Genomic DNA, 19849 nt, shown 5'->3' on the forward strand with positions numbered 1-19849 from the left:
AATATCATCGCAAATGTCATCTCAACTGGAAGAGTAGAATACATATATGGCATCCCAGCTGGAATCACATGAGACACGTATTTCAGAAATGTCGACACAGATTACATCAAAGATGGAAACACAACTGAAAGAGCAAGAGGCGCGTATATCATCAAAACTCGAAGCGCGTATGGGCGAGAAAATAACGCAGTTTGAAGAAAAATTCGGTAGAGGTGGATGCTTTGAGAGGTCGTATACAGGAGTTGCAACTAATTCGCCCAGTTGTTTCAGCAAGCAATACGAAGGTAAAAACTCCATCTTTTGACGGCTCTGTTCCTTTCCAGGTGTTTAAGATTCAGTTTGATAAGACCGCAGCAGTGAACAACTGGAGTGCGGAAGATAAAGTTGCTGCACTATTCGTGGCATTGAAAGGATCTGCTGCTGAAATCCTACAGACTATTCCCGAGGGAGAGTGGAACAACTACGAAACATTGATGAGCGCTCTATAGAGGCGATACGGAAGCGAACACAGGAAGCAGATACACCAAATAGAGTTGCAAAACCGCTACCAAAAAGCTAATGAGACTTTGCAGGAGTTTGCGTCAGATGTCGAAAGGCTTGCACATTTGGCGAATGCCAACGCACCCGTGGAATACACCGAAAGAGTAAAAATTCAGAGCTTTATAAATGGCATACGGGACGTCGAAACGAAGCGAGCCACATACGCAAACCCAAAGCCAACATTTGCAGAGACGGTATCATATGCATTGACTCAGGAAACCGCCTCACTATTGAGTAAACCAGCATACAAAGCTCATCGTGTGGAAGTGGAAAGACCAGATTGGGTAGACACAATTTTGGAAACACTGAAGGGATCACAACAGAAAAATGCCGGAGTTATAAATGTTTCAAGTGCGGCAAACCAGGTCATATTGCACGACATTACAACACCAACCTTAACCCATTCCAGTTCCAACAATGTGGGTGGTCGTAAACGCAGAGCTGAAGGAGATGAGCAAATCTCCAAGCCCACTCAATCGTTAAACTAAAGAGAGTCAGCCGCAAGGGGCGATAGCAAGCTCCCTCAATTAAATGCCCCATAATCTCTATCTCGCAAATTGGAAGAAGATCAAGCAATCTTACTGTCGGAGGACATGTGGATGGAAAAAACGGTTACTTACTGTAGATACGGGTGCATCCCATTCCATCATTCGATCAGATTTAGTCAACAAGAAGATAAGACCATTGCTTGGAGCAAGATTACGTACAGCCACAGGAGAGGACACCCAGGTAATTGGAGAAGTAGATTGTGAAGTAGCAATTGGGAACGTCACGGTACTACACAATTTTATAGTGGCAGGTATTGTTGATAAAATCATAATTGGAGTGGACTTCTTAATCAACCAAGGCATCAAAATCGATATGCAAAGCAAGACGATGCGATATAAAAACATGGATGTGCCACTTAATTTCGGCTACGAGAGAGGCTACAGCAGTAAACGAGCAGAAGCAGTCATCTGGGCAAAGGTTGATGGAGATTGTGGGACAAACAAATTGTGGGTTGTCGAAGCAGCAAATAAATCAACACTGAACATATTTGTAGGAAAAACCCTGGCTATGACAAAACAAGATGGACGTATTCCGGTAAGAGTACTCAATGAGTTCAAGTCACCATTCAATTTGACCAAAGGAGCTATTTTGGGAAGATGCCAAGAGGCCGAAGTAGTTATTAACTGTGAACAGATCCAGGAACACGTTTCATCTAGTAATACTGATCTTTCAAATGACATCACGGCATGGACGCAGGGGCTAGAGGAAGCCTATCAGAGTAAGGCAAAACAACTGCTCCTAAAGTACGTGAACATATTTGACCAGGATGGTCCCAAACCAGGCCGCACCAATGTTGTGAAACATCATATTGACACTGAAGATGCGAGGCCGATCCGACAAGCTCCACGTAGTGTTCCACTGGCGAAGCGGGAAGTTGTGAGTCAAATCATACAAGAAATGAGCGACAGCGGCGTCATCGAACCATCAGCTAGTCCATGGAGCTCGCCGGTAGTACTTGTAAAGAAGAAGGATGGAAAAATGAGGTTTTGCGTGGACTACCGGAAGTTGAATGACGTTACGAAAAAGGATAGATACCCATTGGCAAGAATTGACGACACTCTGGACTCGCTATCCGGTACGAAATTGTTTTCCACACTGGACTTGAAAAGCGGCTACTGGCAAGTTGAGGTGAAAGAGGAAGATAAAGAGAAAACAGCCTTCAGTGTCGCTGATGGTCTTTGGCAATTTACAGTGATGCCTTTGGACTTTGTAATGCACCAGCTACTTTTGAGAGACTCATGGACCAGGTACTGAAAGGACTACATTGGAAAACATGCTGGGTGTGCCTGGACGACATCATCGTATGGGCAAGAATTTTGATGAACATCTTAAGAACTTGGAGGAAGTTTTCCAGAGAATAGCTGGCGCTGGTCTGAAGTTAAGTCCCAAAAAGTGTGCGCTGTTTAAAAAAGAAGTAAATTATTTGGGTCACAAGGTCGTTACCTTGGGCATCTGCACAGCAAATGAAAAGATAGAGGCAGTAAAGGATTGGCCAAGACCACAGCCCAAGACCTTGGGCTGTGTACGTATTACCGCCGATTTGTACCAAATTTTGCCAGCGTAGCCCATAGTATCCACGAGCTAACAAGAAAAAATAAAGCTTTTGAATGGAAGAAGGAGCAAGAAGTAGCTTTGCAAACATTGAAAGAGCGTTTGTGCACTGCCCCAATGTTGGCATATCCGATTCCGGAGCCACGTTTATTCTAGATACAGATGCGAGCGGATATGCTATAGGAGGCGTTTTATCACAACTGGTCGATGGACAGGAGAAGGTAGTTGCATATTAACGCCGTTCAATTGGAAAACCAGAGAGGAACTATTGCGTTACACGGACAGAGCTGTTGGCATTGGTAGAGTGCATTAAACATTTCCACAAATACCTCTACGGCCAGCGATTCCGCGTCAGGACAGATCACGCAGCGTTGAAATGGCTTCTGCAGTTCCGTAATCCGGAAGGACAATTGGCACGGTGGATCGAGCGACTACAAAGCTATGACTTTTCCATTGAGCATCGAAAAGGTAGTACCCATGGAAATGCTGATGCAATATCACGAACACCATGTAGTTTGGAATGCAAGCACTGTTCAAAGGCCGAAGCTAAAGAAGACATTATAGATGTCCGGCTAATGACTATAACAGGCACAGATGAATGGGACAAGGAACAGCTAAGAAAGTGTCAGCTAGAATATACAGATCTGTCACGTGTTATGCAAGGGATCGAACGAAACGAAAGACCAAGCAGAGAAGAGATGTCAGCAGAGAGTCCCATTGCGAAGTCATATTGGGCACAGTGGAACAGTTTAGAATTGATATCCGGTTGCCTTCATCGAGTATGAGAAAGTGAGGATGGTAAATGTAAGAAGAAACTGATAGTTGTTCCCAGAAAGAGGATACCTGACGTGCTCAACGAGCTGCATAATGGTCTAAGTGGAGGTCATCTTGGAATCACGAAGACGCTGGAGAAAATTAAGGAGAGATTCAATTGGGTTGGTTGCCGTCAGCCGGTCACCGAGTGGATTGCCAACTGCGAGGTTTCCAACAGAGCGAAAGGGCCCAAAACACGAAGTCATGGCCAGATGAAGCAGTATATTTCAGGTGCACCATTTGAAAGGATCGCCATGGATGTCGCAGGTCCATTTCCTACTAGCAACCACCGAAACAAATACGTACTGGTGGTGATGGATTATTTCAGTAAATGGCCAGAGGTATACACAATCCCAAACCAAGAAGCAGAAACAGTAGCAGAAGTGTTTATAAACAACTGGATTGCAAGGTATGGCGTACCAATGGAGTTACATTCTGACCAAGGCAGGAATTTCGAATCAGCTGTGTTCCAGGAAATGTATAAATCATTGGGGATTCGAAAAACACGGAAAACTGCATTGCATCCTCAATCCGATGGTATGGTAGAACGATTCAATAGAACATTGGAGGAGCACTTATGGAAAGTAGTAGACAAGTACCATAAAGAGTGGGATACCCGCATACCATTATTCTTGACGGCTTACCGATCAGCAGTGCATGAGACAACGGGCCAAACCCCTGCAAAAGTAATTTTTGGCAATGACCTTAGACTGCCAGCTGATTTGAAGTTTGGGATAGATGCAAATGCGGAGAGAAATGTCAAGAAATCCACTAGTGATTTTAAAGAAGAGCTAAGAGAAATACATGATCTGATAAGGCAACGAACAAAGATTATGAGTGACAAGATGAAAGCCAGATACGATAAAGCAATTAATTCGGAAGGTTTTCAGGAAGGAGATTTGGTGCTGTTATACAACCCACAACGTAAAAAAGGTTTGTCCCCGAAATTGAAGTGTAATTGGGAAGGCCCATACAAAGTTGCAAAACGGATGAACGATGTAGTGTACCGCATACAAACCATCGGTAAACCACGAACCAAAATGAAAGTGGTCCATTTGGAAAGGCTAGCAGCGTTTAGATCGAGAGATTTGTCTGATCGGGACGACTTAGATGGAGGGCAGTGTTACGAATATTAGCAAAACTAAGGGGTGCTGCTATCTCTAAGCCGACGCTAAACAGTAATATCATGCACATCCATAGATCAATCATTATGTATCTACATAAACAAAAAAATAATTGCGTCTATACATATGTACCATGTACGTATACGAGCAGCGGAGAATCAATGCACAAACACATGCATATGTCTGAGATACTCCTGAAAGTATGCAATGAGAGAAGCTATAAAATCGTGCAATTGTAGTTACAGCTGGGAAGTTTGAGAGCTGGTGGCATCTAGTAGATTCTGGAAATGGAAGCGCCTAGAAGATGCGAACGTTGAAATCAAAGAGTTTAAAGGCAGCAAATATAGAGGCGCTGGAATTCAGTTTGATTTGAGCTATCAAGCAATTTCGATTAAGACGCTATCTAGCGAGCCATAGCAGTATTATTTTGAAAGTTAGTTTCATTTAAGCTATCAGTTTGGTTATTAATAAAGCCCATTTTTCCATTATTCAATATTGGAATTATTTATTCAAAAGTTTAGCGATACGAACGTTGGCAGAAGATTGCAACTATTGGTAATTACAGTAAATTCGTTACATTAACGAAAAACCAAAAAAAGACAAGCGGGTACCTCCGAAACCGGGGTGGAATCCATAGTATTTTTGCGCAGAACACCTTTCTACGTTGGCGGCCTTCGGCCGCGCTTATAAAAAATTACCCTGGGTGGGTCCAACACCGGTTTGGAGACCAAAATTATATCCGCACAAAACACTTATGTTCACAATGTTTTTTGTGGATAGAGATAAAATTTTTCTTTTCCGCCTTCGGATTATTGTTGTCGAGATCAATACGCGTCTTTTGACACCTCCGTCGATTTTAGCAGTATCATGGTGTCGTAAAGAATTACCAATATTTTTCCCACTTGCTGGACTCTTCTGACATTTTTAACAGTTAAAAACAATGTAATAAATGAATAGGACAAAAAGATATGTTAGTAAGTATTTTTCTTGTATAGTGAGAGTGTTTATAACAGTGCTTCCCGAAATTTGGTATGTGAATGTGCAAAGCGAAATAAACTTCAATTTCCAAGTCTGAAGTTCCTTTGTATTTATAAACGCAGCATCATGCGTGATTGTGGCGATGTTACTGGCGGTATATGATTGCGTTGAACGCATCTATATGAAAAACTTCATTGTGGCTCGGCCATAATGGCTCGAAACACAGTATCACGTGGTTTCATCAATTCGCATAGCATGACCTAGGCAGGGAAACCTTTGGGTTTTTATCCCCGGCATCGTTATATCTGCGTAAAGCTTATACAGCCCATCATTATACCTCCTTCGAGGGATTCAAGGGGTTGTGTAGCGCAATATATAGCTTCTCCAACCCAATTGTCAACCTCACCTTCGAGCGGCGAATCCCGTTTCACTAACAGACGAGGCTCTGGCGACCCCAAGCTCCTCATGGAACTTGGGGGTGGGGAGGGAGGGATGGCCTGAAGGTTCAATGTGGCCATATAAATCGTTCCCGAGATGGTCGGGCTAGCACCTTAATGGTGCTGTGTTACCGGAGCGTATCGGATCTGTATCCGACAAAGGACCATCACCTCGATAACACTCCCCAAAGCCTTCGGGGAGTAACCTAATCGCTACAACAACAACATCATACCTCCTTCGATACTCGCGGTCGGCTTATGCACAGGACCCTAAATCTTCCGGGCAACTTTTCTCTCGAACACTCCAAGAGCCATTTCATCTTCTCTTGACACCGTCCATAATTCCGAGGCATACATCAGGACAGGTATGATGAGCGACTTGTAGATGATGACATTTGTTCGTCGGGAGAGGACCTTACTTTGCCTAGTCAGTCAATTGCCTACTCGCCTAAAGAGCGCTTTCGGCGAATTTTTTTTTTTTTTTTTTTGTTTATACGTTGCAAACATGTGTCCGTCAGCTGAGTGATAGAAGATGTGTTCTCTGAATTTGTTTTGTGAACAGCGAATTGAGCCAACTCCCAAATTAAATAACGATCTTTAAAATTTATGGAAAATTACTTAATAAATTATTTTTCACACCTAAGCCGAATCAACACGTTGAGCGAATGTTGCGAAAAAAATTTAAAATTCAATTCCAAAAATTTATTTGACAAAGTTTAAGATTTTAGTTGTTTCCGCAATTGAAATTCCGCAAACTTTGTGCAGCAAAATATATGTATCTATATGCGGCCATACATTGAACTAAACTGTCAGGTGAAGCAACACAGCAACACGTTCTTCAAAACGTTCTATGTAAATCGAACAAAACTCAAGCGCTAGGGAAAGCGTTTTATGTATTCTCATCTTAAGAGAATATGCTAAATATGTTTGCCTTTACGATGTGTGGATCGTGGCTGTTATCACACAGCTGTTCAGAGCACAACAAAAACTGTTCGCAATGTTGTCACGTACCGGTAATGGTTTGCGAATATTGACACCCACTCTCATTTTACGCCATCATTCCTTCTCTGCCAGATCAGTGTCAAACACACCAATTGGTACAAAAATGGACAACAAACGAAAACGTGTTTACATTACCCGTCCTGATGTAGCCTCTGTTGGTATCGAGCTGTTGAAATCAGAGTGAGTAAAGGGTAATAGTCTAGTTGAGGGGTCGACTGCTAATACGCTACCAAAAATATCGAGTGAGGTGTCAAAAGACGCGTATTAATCTCGAGAACAATAATCCGAAGGCGGAAAAGAAAAATTTTATCTCTGTCCGGAGATATTTGCAGTTGAAGTTGGCGATTTCCATGTGGTTGTTGTTGTGTTAGTACCCACAAAAAAATTTGTGCATCACCGTGGCGGTAGCCACGGTTATACCACACACCCGGACTTGGCATGGCGTAGCCCAGGGTTATTTTTTATAATCGCGGCCGAAGGCCGCCAACGCAGAAAGGTGTTCTGCGCAAAAATTCTATGGATCCGACCCCCGGTTTCGGAGGTACCCGCGGGTCTTTTTTCGGTTTTTTGTTAATATCTTTTGAACGCGTTAAAATTTTTATTTTCCGCCTTCGGATTATTAATACTGATATCAAGACGCGTCGTTTGACACCTCTCTCGATATTTTTGGTAGTGTATTAGCAGTCGACCCCTCAACTAGACTATTACCGAGTAAAGTGTAACGTAATACACAGTACAAAGTAAGGTAAAAGTCTAGTTGAGGGGTCGACTGCTAATACGCGGTAATAGTCTAGTTGAGGGGTCGACCGCTAATACGCTACCAAAAATATCAAGTGAGGCGTCAAAAGACGCGTATTAATCTCGAGAACAATAATCCGAAGGCGGAAAAGAAAAATTTTATCTCTGTCCGGAGATATTTTCAGTTGAAGTTGGCGATTTCCATGTGGTTGTTGTTGTGTTTGTACCCACAAAAAAAATTGTGCATCGCCGTGGCGGTAGCCACGGTTATACCACACACCCGGACTTGGCATGGCGTAGCCCAGGGTTATTCTTTATAAGCGCGGCCAAAGGCTGCCAACGCAGAAAGGTGTTCTGCGCAAAAATACTATGGATCCCATCCCCGGTTTCGGAGGTACCCGCGGGTCTTTTTTCGGTTTTTGGGTTATATCTTTTGAACGAGTTAAAATATTTATTTTCCGCCTTCGGATTATTAATACTGATATCAAGCCGCGTCGTTTGACACCCCTCCCGATATTTTTAGTAGCGTATTAGCAGTCGACCCCTCAACTAGACTATTACCCAAAGTAATACAATTGGAACATCCAACAGGTGTAACGTGAGCAGCTGGACACAAGCCCTACCTGTGCCGCGTGAGGAACTTCTTAACCAAGTAGTTGGTAAGGACGCAATATTCTGTGCGCTGACAGATAAAATCGATGCAGAGGTCATTGAATGTGCCGGTCCACAGTTAAAATGCATAGCTACGATTTCTGTTGGCTATGAACATATCGATTTGAAGGAATGTAAAAAGCGTGGCATACGAGTTGGTTATACACCGGATGTGCTGACAGATGCTACAGCTGAACTTACAGTAGCACTACTGCTAGCTACTAGTCGGCGTTTGTTGGAAGCTAATAAAGAAGTATATAATGGCGGTTGGAAATCGTGGGCACCCAATTGGATGTGTGGGCGGGGTTTGAAGGGTGCACGTGTTGGCCTCTTAGGTTTCGGACGTATTGGGCAAGAAATTGCCGCGCGTTTAGTTCCGTTCAAACCGTCGCTACTTACTTACACTACACGCACCGAACGCGCAGCTGAAGCAGCAAAAGTAAATGCAAAATACGTTAGCTTCGATGAAATGTTATGCGAATCTGATTTTATAATCGCTTGTTGTGCGTTGACACCAGAAACAAAGGAAATATTTAACGCAGCCGCATTTGCTAAAATGAAGTCAAATGCAATATTTGTTAACACCGCACGTGGTGGTAATGTAGATCAACCGGCATTATATGCTGCGTTAAAGGAAAAACGCATTTTGGCTGCAGGATTAGATGTAACGACACCAGAACCGTTACCGCTAGATGAACCATTGCTTAAATTGAATAATGTTGTGATATTACCACATATTGGTAGTGCTGATGTGAACACACGCACGGAAATGTCACGTATTACGGCACTCAACATTTTGGCTGGTTTGAATGGAAAAGAAATGGTGTCAGAAGTAACACTTTAAAAGTTATGAAAATACTTTCATTAGAAGTATATCGACGGCTGACTGGAATATCACCCTATTTCGGATGACAGTCCAAAACGTTATATCTCATTGTATCTTATAAGAAAGTGTTATATCAGAATTTCTGTTATATCTTAGTTAAAAATGTATCGAAGTTTTTTTCTAATTCGGAAAACGCGTTTTGGAAATCGTACCCGATATAGGATGATATTTCGCTCAGCGGTCGATGTGTTAAGAAATATATATGGTCGCCCACTTACCAGAAGCATGAATGTGCGATTTATTGGGCTCACTAACAATTGAACGTTCCTTGTATCTGCCGTAAAAGGAAACCACACCCTAACAGTGAAAGTGGGAGACAAACGATTTTTCGGAAACTGTTTACTTAAAAACTCGGTTTCCCAACATTTTGATTTTTGAACAATGAATAGTTCTGGCAGTGGGTACGATATGTTGGACAAAAAAAAAAAAACCACATGTATTTAGTGTACTTTCGAATGGTAATTGATATTTTTGCATATAAAGAATTATGAATTTGAATATTTGCCTGCTTTTTTAATCTTCGCCCGGCGGCAATGGTTGTGCTGATGTCGGCAGTAAAGGTGTGTTAGAAGCGCCAAGTGTTGGTATAGGCGCTGGAACTGGCGCTGGCACTGGTGCAATCGGTATTGTTGATATAACACCAAATTCCGATGGCTCTTCGATTTCTTTTTTGATGTGTTCCAATGTAATGTAACCTCCAGTCTCGTCCTAAATTATACAAAAAAAAGTATTAATCAAGCGGTTTACATACATAAAGCACACTAACTTCAAAAGAGCCACAACTTAAAATTTTTCAAAATCGGTTTTTTTTCCATAAACCAATTCACAGTACACATCACTACCCCTTAAATTTCGTTGTCATTATTTTCTTCTTTAACTGGAAAATTACCGTTATGCCAGTTTTGTGGTTGATTGCATCGCTTGCGCTCTATCAACTAAAGAGTACTATTTTTAGTTGTGTCAATGTGCTTAAGAACAAGTGAACAGTTTTTTTACGCATAAAGTGTATTATTTTAAATTCTGCTATCTTGTTGCAAAAAACTTTTAACTTTGTTGTGTATTAATTAAAATTGTGTCTTTTTATACGTAAATAGTGAGTAAAGTTGCTTGTATTATTGTTAAATATGCCTTTTTTGATGAAATAATTGTGAATGTACGAGTAGTAAGTTTTCTTAGAAATAGTCATAATTCAAATTGCTATATATTTTGTCAGTAAACAAATAATTACAACAAAATTTCGTCAATTCATTATATAATGAAGGTATCCTTCTTTGTAAAACTGGATTTCAGTATAACATTATAGACGTTTTCACATAAACCGTTTTTCTTCTCTCCTGAACATTTACATTTTTTCAAATTGTGACTCTTTTGTAGTTAGTGTGCCATATATACGCGCTTATCGGGGTTGGCTATTAAAAAAGGACATATAATCCACAACAATTGTGTGGGGGCTTCAATATATTATGAAGACGTGTAAAGTAATAACCCCAGGTCGTTAACATGATATTTTAGCAAATTCATAACAGTTTGATCTGGTTTCGAACCCCCGTAGCATTTTATATCATATTTAAGTTTACTCTGTGACTGAAGTAATAATAAAAGCGCTAATTTGTCGATCCTAAATAACTTTCGCCGTTAGAAAATGATACACTGCAGTCGGCTTTTCTTGAAAAGCCTTTTGTAAGTCCTTTTTGGGTCAATTTTTTAGTTTAGTTCGAGTTGTTGTTGTTGTAGCGATAAGGTTACTCCCCGAGGGCTGGGATGTGTTGGTCCTTCGGCGTATACAGATCCGGTACGCTCCGGCAACACAGCACCATTAAGGTACTAGCCCGACCATCTCGGGAACGATTTGTATGGCTACATTAAACATTCAGGCATCCCTCCCTCCCCACCCCAAGTTCCATGAGGAGGTTGGGTTCGCCAGAGCCTCGGCTGTTAATGAAACAGGATTCGCCACGGATATGTGAGGTTGACAATTGGGTTTGGAGTAGCTATATATTGCGCTGGCAACCTGAAAAGGTTGCGCTACACAACCCCTTGAATCTGGTATTTTAGTCGCCTCTTACGACAGGCTTACCATACCTACCGCGGGTATATTCTAACCCTCTGACGCGCTGGGCTTTAGTTCGAATCATATTAATGTATATCATAACTTATGATCACTGTATATTTTGTTATTATTTCTAAATAAATGCCTTTAAAGCGAACGATGGAGTCATTATTGAGTTATTTAGTACTCTTTTTGAAGCCATCAAAAAGACTCCGCACAGTGATTCAGGTTAAAAAATAATCTTCCTATCCTATGTGTGTTAGATTCACTTCATACACTTCCAGTTCAATTACCCTTTTACATTTTGGTAAAAATTATTCCTAAATCTTACCGTTATAAATACATCGACTGTCTTTCCAGAAATTATATCCAACAAGTGAGGTGTTATACCACTCATCGGCTCCTCTTGAATACTCTCCGCATATTCATACAATGGCTGTCTCATATCGGGACATTGTTCTAAAGCACTTATCAACTGTTGATGTGGTAAATGCAATAATACAGGCAATGATTGTGGTTTTAAACGTTGGCAACATTTCAGAAAACCCTCCCAAATGACTTTTTGACGCCACACTTGTTTCAATATTAAACGTTGCAATAGATTCAATACGAAATTTGTTAAACGTGGATATAGTGTTATACTCTGAATGATGGTTCGCATGAGTAGCGTCGGAATAGGCATAACTTCTACAAGCTGTTGCAACACTCCAATTAGTACATCTTGTGTAAAGACTTCCTTTTCAGCTAAACATAGTGAAGTAGCTTTAACAACAGCTTTCAAATCACAAGCATTGGGGTCGATAGTATGCAAGGCGACAAGTATATCAGTGGGTGTGACAGCCATAGTTTGATTAGCAAATTCAGGGCCAATGCCCAACAAACGATTGAATACCTCTTTGACTACAATTTGATTTAGTTTCAGTAATTTGGGTAGCGCATTTATTATCTCTTGACGTGAAAGCCCACTTAGCACAGGTATGAGAACCCGCACATCTTTGATTTTATTCACATAAAGTTCACGTACACGCAGCACCAGTTCTGGATGAGGTGTAGCCACGCGCTCTGTGAGCAAATGTATAATACGTATAATTAAAGTTTCTGAGCCTTTGGGACAGTCTTCAAGGAATTTTAATAGTGTCTGATCCTCAGCCCCCATTTTCTTTATTGTCGGATCGATAGAGCGTAAAATAGTGCGTTTGAGATCACCGCCTGTTGTACAGTAGATTTTGCTAAGCTTTTCGAGGAAGACTGAAATATAAAATTAATTTAAAGTTAAGTTCGTACTTGAACAAATGGTTATAAAAGTATAGCACATTTCTTGCACTTACCATTCGATTTATACGGTAGCAATGCCAACAGCAATGTTAAGCACGTTTTAGCTGTCTCCTCTTTCCAGCCAACTTCAGCTACTGGTCTGCCATACTCTTCTTGAAATATGCTTGAGGGCGGCGTTTCCTTTTCCAAATATGTAGCCCATTCTAATGCGAATTCTTCAATTTTATTCGGAAGCACTTTGTGTGTATGATATAATGCTGTAATATGTTTCAAAGCACGCTCGCGCATATCGGTACGTTCATGTATGCAAAACATCAACAACACTCTAATCAATTTATTTTTACGTGGTGGACGCATAATAGCCAAATCTTTTAACAAATCAATTCCAGGATTAACAAATTCTTCGGAGAAGCACATTTGTACCAGCTGATTGAGTGCATCATCTGGTAGTAATGGAGCTTCCAAAAATATGCGTCTTATCAATATAATTTTATCTTTCAAATCGCATGTTTCACGCACACCCGTTACAAGTTGACTCAACAGTTCATTGTAAGCATAATCAGGACGATTTTCCGATTTTACATATGAGTGACGGGTGAAGCCTTGTAATAGACAATACTCCTCATACAACCAAGAAAAAGCCAAATCTATGCGTTGTCTTACGTCGAGCATAATGAAATCAAAAATGAAGTAACGCACTTTATCAGGAAACGTTGCAGCCATAACAGTGAGTAGTTTACGTCTCTTTGCGGATACGCCACCCACAATACAGCGACGCTCCGATTGTAGAATGCGTTTGACGGCCTCTAGAAGAAACTTCTCTTTCAACTGGCGTGAGAATGGTTTTGTGACTTCCTGTAATTTGAGGGTTTTGGCACGCATTTTCATACGTTCGATCAATTCCTGTTCTCCTTTAACGCGCTCCATGTTTTCGCGTAATTTTTTCGTTGCTTCTTCCTTGCGCATTTGATCTTCGTCTACTGGGGTTTCACTGAAAATGATACACATTTAAAATGAAGCTCAAACGATGTGCAACAAACGATTTAATGCATTATTATATTTCATTATAAGACGGTATATCTGCGTGTGAGAAATGAGCGACGTTGTATCTTTACCCACTCTAGGAGAATAAATATTTCGCTGCTGCTCATGTTTTCGAGAAACGATTTAGAAAGGTTGGCGATTTTTTTGACGAATGTACCACAATTCAAGTGCAAATAACTGTCTTTCTGACTATCCTAAGCTTCGTCTATTAATTTCTGTTCCAAAGGTAACATTTTTATATGCGGGTACCTTTAGTTTTCTAAAATCTACTACATTAATATACAACAACAATAACTACAGTTAAGGTTGATTTTAGCATATTTCGAAAATAAGTCAAAATACCTGCATATTGTCTAGTGAGCAAGCCTAGTTCAGTACTATTGGGTTTGAAAATGCTTCAATCATGGGGTTGAACTTTCAAGATGCAATTTTGTATAAAGTTTCAATTTTTCTTCTTGAAATTACCTCTCATTGGGGTCCTCCTCCATACGCTTTGGTCTCATTGGTGGCTCTTTACTGAATGCCGCAGCCCCTGGCCCAATTTTCTTATCTGTCATTTCTTCGCTTAATGCCTTTGCTATCTTCCCCACCTGCTGTTGTATGGACATATCACGTATTGGCATATATTCATTGATAAAATGTTCTGGTGCTTCATCCGGTAATTTGGGCAAAAACTCAACTACTAAATTTACTGCCGTATCAGTGGAACGTAATTGCTCTGCTAGGAATTTTTCATTCACACGTAAACTGCGCTGACGTTGTTTTTCTAATTCTGCCTCGTCAACTTCCATCTGTACCACTTTAGCAGTCTCGTCAGATTTCGCCTTACGTTCTTGTTGCCTACTAATTGAATCCATACGCATTTTTTTATTAAGATTGCTAGTGGCACTTTCTAGTATACGTTTTTGGCGTCTTGATTGCTCCTGTTTGTCCATTTTTGGTATAGCGCGTTGTATTTCACCTTGTGATGCACCTAAATCTTGTAACATGTGTCGTATGGATGCCTGATATTCGTAGGAACCTCGATTTTTTAGCAAAGCTATTAATTGCATTTTCAAGCTTTTGCGTACTGAACTCGTTTGTGAATCAGTGAGTGTAGGTGGTAGGTTTGAGTTGAGCTGCTTAAAAGCATCTATCACCGGGCCCATAAGACTAGGACGTAATTTTGCAATGGTGCAAAGGCTACCAGTGCAAGTAATGAGATTTACAGATGAAACATGTGTAGCTGCATGAAATTTCAATAATATATCGAATATATTTAGAGCTTCCTCTTCTAACTTTTGTCGTCTTACTGTCTTAAAATTCAATGGTACATCTTCTAGGGAAAAGTCATTATCTTTCTTCTGACTATCCTCATCCGGATAGCTTTGCAATACGACAACACCTTCTAAAAATTTCAAAGCATTTGTTCGTATGCCATCATTTTCATTGTCAATTAAATCTAATATTTGCGCTTTCACTAAACTAAGTACACTCCAAGCCTGTTCGGCGCTATCCGAGACCTCACTTTGGTTACAGATCCATTGCAGTCCATTTTTATATACGCTGCCACACGCCTGTATGACACGTTTAATAACCTGCGGCGATCGATCACGTAGTAACATTGAAATTAGATTTATTACTTGTGGTAGCAAATCCACTCTAACTTTGCTGAAATGAAGATCATGAATATTTGAAATCAAATACTTACATTCATTTGTAAAAGTGGTCTTACCAAATTTGTTCCATAAAACCAACCACTTGCTTTCTTACATCGGCATTTGGGTCATGTACCAGGGAAAGTATGTGTTCCAAGAACTCTTCTAGTAGCTCAACGCAAGAACCTAATATAACTTCCTGTACTTTAACCAATAGCTCGCATTTGGCCACAGGCTCACTATTGGGCACTTCATTCATCCATTCCACTACCTATAATAGAGAAATAAAATGTGTAACTATCCAATAACTCTCCATAGCTCCCCTGTATTGTCTCACTCTGCTACGCGCATTTGCAGTTTTCTCATCTGTGAAAAGGTTCACTGCTTCGCCTAGAAATTGACTGCGTCCTATGAGCCCTTCCATATAAAACTTTTTGAGATAGGTTAGCCAATATTAATTAAAATATCAAGAAATCTGCACAAAGATGCACAAGTATTTTTTATAATTTCACCGGAGTATCTGACGTTTTTTAGGTCTGTTCCACCAGTTTTAAAATAAAATAAATATGTTCTGTCATATGATGTCCACACGGAATCTAATTTATGATAGAAATCATTCACTACATGTTTCACGACATGACGTGTCCACTCGGTTTTTCAGCTCTTTTTAGTTTTTTTTTTTCAAAATTTTAGAAAACAGTTTTATGTAGATTGAATTTTAAGAGCTTTGATAGAATTTGGGCTAGATTAAAAAAAATAGAGGGGTTAAGAACAAAAATTGTTGGCATTATGTTAGGCAGAAATCGAGGAGTATTGTCTTTATTAAGGCAACATCAACCTAATATCATTTTCGTTCCGTGTATTTGCCACTCGATTCTATGACTGTTTCACCTGCTTCGAATCCGCTTCCGAACGAAATTAAATTTTTGATTTCAGAAACATTTAACTGGGTTTCTAAGTCCACATGTAGACAAAAGAGCTATGCAATGATACATATATGCTGCGCGAAACGCCTGACTTGACCCGTTGCTAATCGCATCCGCACGAATGGGAGAACCCTTTGTTTTTCTGTACTTATTGCAACAGGCATAATATTTATTTGAAAGATACCGTTATGTATAAAGTAAATCTTACTTAAGGAATTACTATAAGCTATAAGGCAGAATATAACAACTTTATTATAATGCGTATGGACCATCCCAACAAAATAAAGCTTATACCTATATGACACTAGTTTATTTTCGTGTATTTTTTCCTGTATTTTATCTTAAATTTTTTGTCGCACTCCCTCCTAATACGGCTTCGGTACTGGTGTAAGTGTATAAACTATATTTCAAAAAACTAACGAAATACAAGAAAAATACAACCTAGTTCATTAAAAACAAACGAGCCGGTTTGTTTTTCGATAGGTTTTTTTTGGATATTCGGCCGTTTTTTCTTTATTTTTTTTTTTTTTTTGACAAATTAAAATTTTGTTTTTAGTTTGAAAATTTGGTGCATAAAAACACAATTAAAATCAACTTTCTTGTGAAAAAAGTGAATCATTAGAAACCGAAATAATTTGCGCGTGTTATTTGCATTGTTTTTATTGTTAAAAATTTTAATGTAAAAATAAAATGTAAAACATAAACAAAAACAAAAACATGCCAAACTCACTAATTATGGGGGAATAGTGGTCTCGCCTTTTCATGATAGAAATTGTTTTTGTGTTTTGAAGTTCCGATAAAGTTTCGTCAGTTTTTTTAGCTTGGAATCCAAGCAAAAATAAAGTAGTGTCATATATGCTTTACTTACATAAGGCCTTATCAAAAGAAACCACTTGCTGTATTAAGACTTTTTATATAAAGCTTATATATACATTCCGGTCTTGTCTTTTCGCGCGAGCGGTCGTACGGGTCATCCTCTACTCAACGTCAATTTTCGGGCTTTTTGCGTTGAGTGAAAAATTAAAATAGGCCACAAGGTTGGCTTCTGTACTTCCCTCGGGCGTTTTAGCGGAGTTGGGAGATGCGTTGCCTCCCTGACCTGGAGTTGGGGTGGTTTCTCGTGCTCCTAACAGGAATCAAAAACTCGTGCATATTTAATAACTGGCGTGGCGCCATAAAAGCCAATTCGCTTTAAATACATACATAATTGATCGTAACGGGTCGTGAAAGACACTTGGCAACAGGCCACTGAAAATAAATGTTCATATACATACATACTAATGAAAATAAAAATTCTCGAAAATAAACAGGACAATTTAACGGTGTGTATATAATCGATGCTGAAAAAGCATGCTCAATTTACGTACTATGCAGTGTCATTGCATACATCTAACTGCAAATTTTATTGAAAAAAAAAACAACGGGATTGAAAATACCCTTACTATATACTAATGTACAGTCATGCACACATGACGAGTGAATATAAATTCTATAAAATATAACATTAAATACAAAAAAAAGATAATTACCATGATTTAATGGATAATTAACAACTAGAGACAAATTGAATATAACCTGGCGTGGTGCCATGAAAAAACCGAACCAAATTTAAAATAATTTGAAAATAACCTGGCGTGGTGCCTTTTTAAATACCATTTTACAATGCAAGGAGAGTTTAATACAAATAGCAAGCTGATACACATGGTTCTGCCCATTTGGTATTACCATTGTGTACTAGTGGAGCCAAACGTACATACATACTTTGGAAAGTTAATCCAGAAATTAATCATTTTATGCATTGGACAATAACCTGGAACTGGGACTTTCAAAGATAAGAAGGTCCTCCTCCATGCAATCAAATCTCGAAAAAAGCTTATATATAGACACCCAAAATCATGCTTACATAAGCAGTTGTAATAACGAGGTTGAATAAGGATTGGTGTACCGTATAACCTTATTATAAGTTTTATTGCACATATAAAATTGCTTTGGCTCATAATACAGCTACCTACATTGCAGAGCCGCAGGGAGATGCTGGGTGTCTTATTTATTGTTAAATTAATAAGAGGGTCAATAAATAGTCCATTTTTGCTTGGTGAAATTAAGTTTAACGTTCCTATTAGGCCATCTAGACATTTTCAATCAATTTTTGTAGCTACATGCAGGTCGAATTATGAAATGCACGAACCATTTCACTGCTTATGTAGTGATTTTAATAAACACTGTAAAAATTTAGACGTCTGCTCGTTTCTTGGTATTAAAAAATACCTTTTAACTACATTAAATTTGTAATTCGAAATGAAGCAAAGAACGCTAAACCGTGATATACTGTTCAACCCTCTGTTTCAAATTTGAAGTACCAGTTACTTGAAACTTGTTTGCAAAATTGCGTTGTGATCATTATTTTTTTATGTATGCAATCAAATTTACTCTGTATAAATTCTATTCTGTATATATTTTATCTACTATTAATTTGCTTTATTGTCAATTTCATAAATTATTATTTACTAGCTCCTTCATGAGTACATTTTAACACATTTTCAACATTTTATCTTTTGCTTACTTCTAAGTTTTTAATTGAAATTGTCAAGCGTTTAATTCAATACTGTTTAAATAAAAAATAAATAAATGTAAGGCGCGATAACCTCCGAAGAGATCTAAGGCCGAGCTTCTCTTCCAATTTGCGTCGTGCTCCTCTTGATTTTCCCTACAAATTGGCCGGCCGGGACCTACATGTTTTATGCCGACTCCGAACGGCATCTGCAAAGCAGATGAGTTTTCACTGAGCTTTTCATGGCAGAAATACACCCGGAGTGCTTGTCAAACACTGCCGAGGGGCGACCCCGCTTAGAAAACATTTCTTCTAATTGAAAAATCTTATTTCTAAAATTTTGATGTTGCTCTGCCCGGGAGTTGAACCCAGGGCATACGGTGTGATAGGCGGAGCACGCTACCATCACACCACGGTGGCCGCCGTACTGTTTAAATATTACTTTAAAATTGATGACTGCTTATGTTGTTTATATCGTGTATTACATCTGAGATTTAAGTGTCGGTATATTTGGTCTGTATAATTGTTTAATTTGTAGACTGATAAATAAATAAATAAATAAATAATAAGACACCATCTGACTTCAAATTCTTTTATTCTTTAAATTCATTATATTCATAATAACGTATTTCAAAACTTTATTTAACCGGGGTTACTCATCGGGAATGGTTCAGCCAGCGCAGAAAGTGTCATGAAAATATTCCCTCCAAAAATTGCTTCGCCAGATATCGTTTGGATTCGGTGTAAAAATACATACCAAAAACTTGAAAAAGAGGTTCGCAGACAGTGTGGAATGTAGAGTTCACATCTTTCATGGTTTCTTTGAAAGGACAAAAAGTAAATTTCCTTATTGAAAATAGTTTTATCGGTGTCCTTATTTTGCAAATAAAAAACCACATATTATGAAAATTTATAGACTATACTGGAGTTTTATTCATCATGTATCCCTTTTAAATTAATTCACAGATAGCATCTGCTAACTATATTTTTATTTTTTATGAAATTTTTGCTTTTTTTCTTAGCCTTACAAATTCTATTTTGCCTTTTTATTATTGTCAATCTAGCATTTTTTCTAAAATAGTTCTGACAACACTGGT

General features: G+C 39.1%; 2 protein-coding genes across 3 annotated transcripts; one reads left to right on the plus strand and one right to left on the minus strand.

Moving 5' to 3' along the window:
• Nucleotides 1-6967: 6967 nt before the first annotated feature.
• Nucleotides 6968-9767, plus strand: LOC137236392 (glyoxylate reductase/hydroxypyruvate reductase). 2 transcript variants are annotated; one of them, XM_067758958.1, is made up of 2 exons: nucleotides 6968-7174; nucleotides 8324-9767. In XM_067758958.1, the coding sequence occupies exons 1-2, from the start codon at nucleotides 6990-6992 to the stop codon at nucleotides 9225-9227; spliced, it is 1089 nt and encodes a 362-aa protein (XP_067615059.1). In that variant the 5' UTR covers nucleotides 6968-6989; the 3' UTR covers nucleotides 9228-9767. The 2 variants fall into 2 exon arrangements, with proteins under 2 accessions (XP_067615059.1, XP_067615060.1); XM_067758959.1 differs by having other exon boundaries at nucleotides 8339-9767.
• Nucleotides 9702-15808, minus strand: Sym (symplekin). Its single transcript, XM_067758957.1, has 6 exons — nucleotides 15613-15808; nucleotides 15353-15546; nucleotides 14104-15288; nucleotides 12648-13585; nucleotides 11651-12567; nucleotides 9702-9977 (listed from the first exon to the last, which is right to left on the minus strand). The coding sequence occupies exons 1-6, from the start codon at nucleotides 15697-15699 to the stop codon at nucleotides 9783-9785; spliced, it is 3516 nt and encodes a 1171-aa protein (XP_067615058.1). The 5' UTR covers nucleotides 15700-15808; the 3' UTR covers nucleotides 9702-9782.
• Between the last annotated feature and the right edge of the window lie 4041 nt (nucleotides 15809-19849).

The sequence above is a fragment of the Eurosta solidaginis genome, chromosome 1 (assembly GCF_040869045.1).
Source record: "Eurosta solidaginis isolate ZX-2024a chromosome 1, ASM4086904v1, whole genome shotgun sequence".
Lineage (NCBI taxonomy): Eukaryota > Metazoa > Arthropoda > Insecta > Diptera > Tephritidae > Eurosta > Eurosta solidaginis.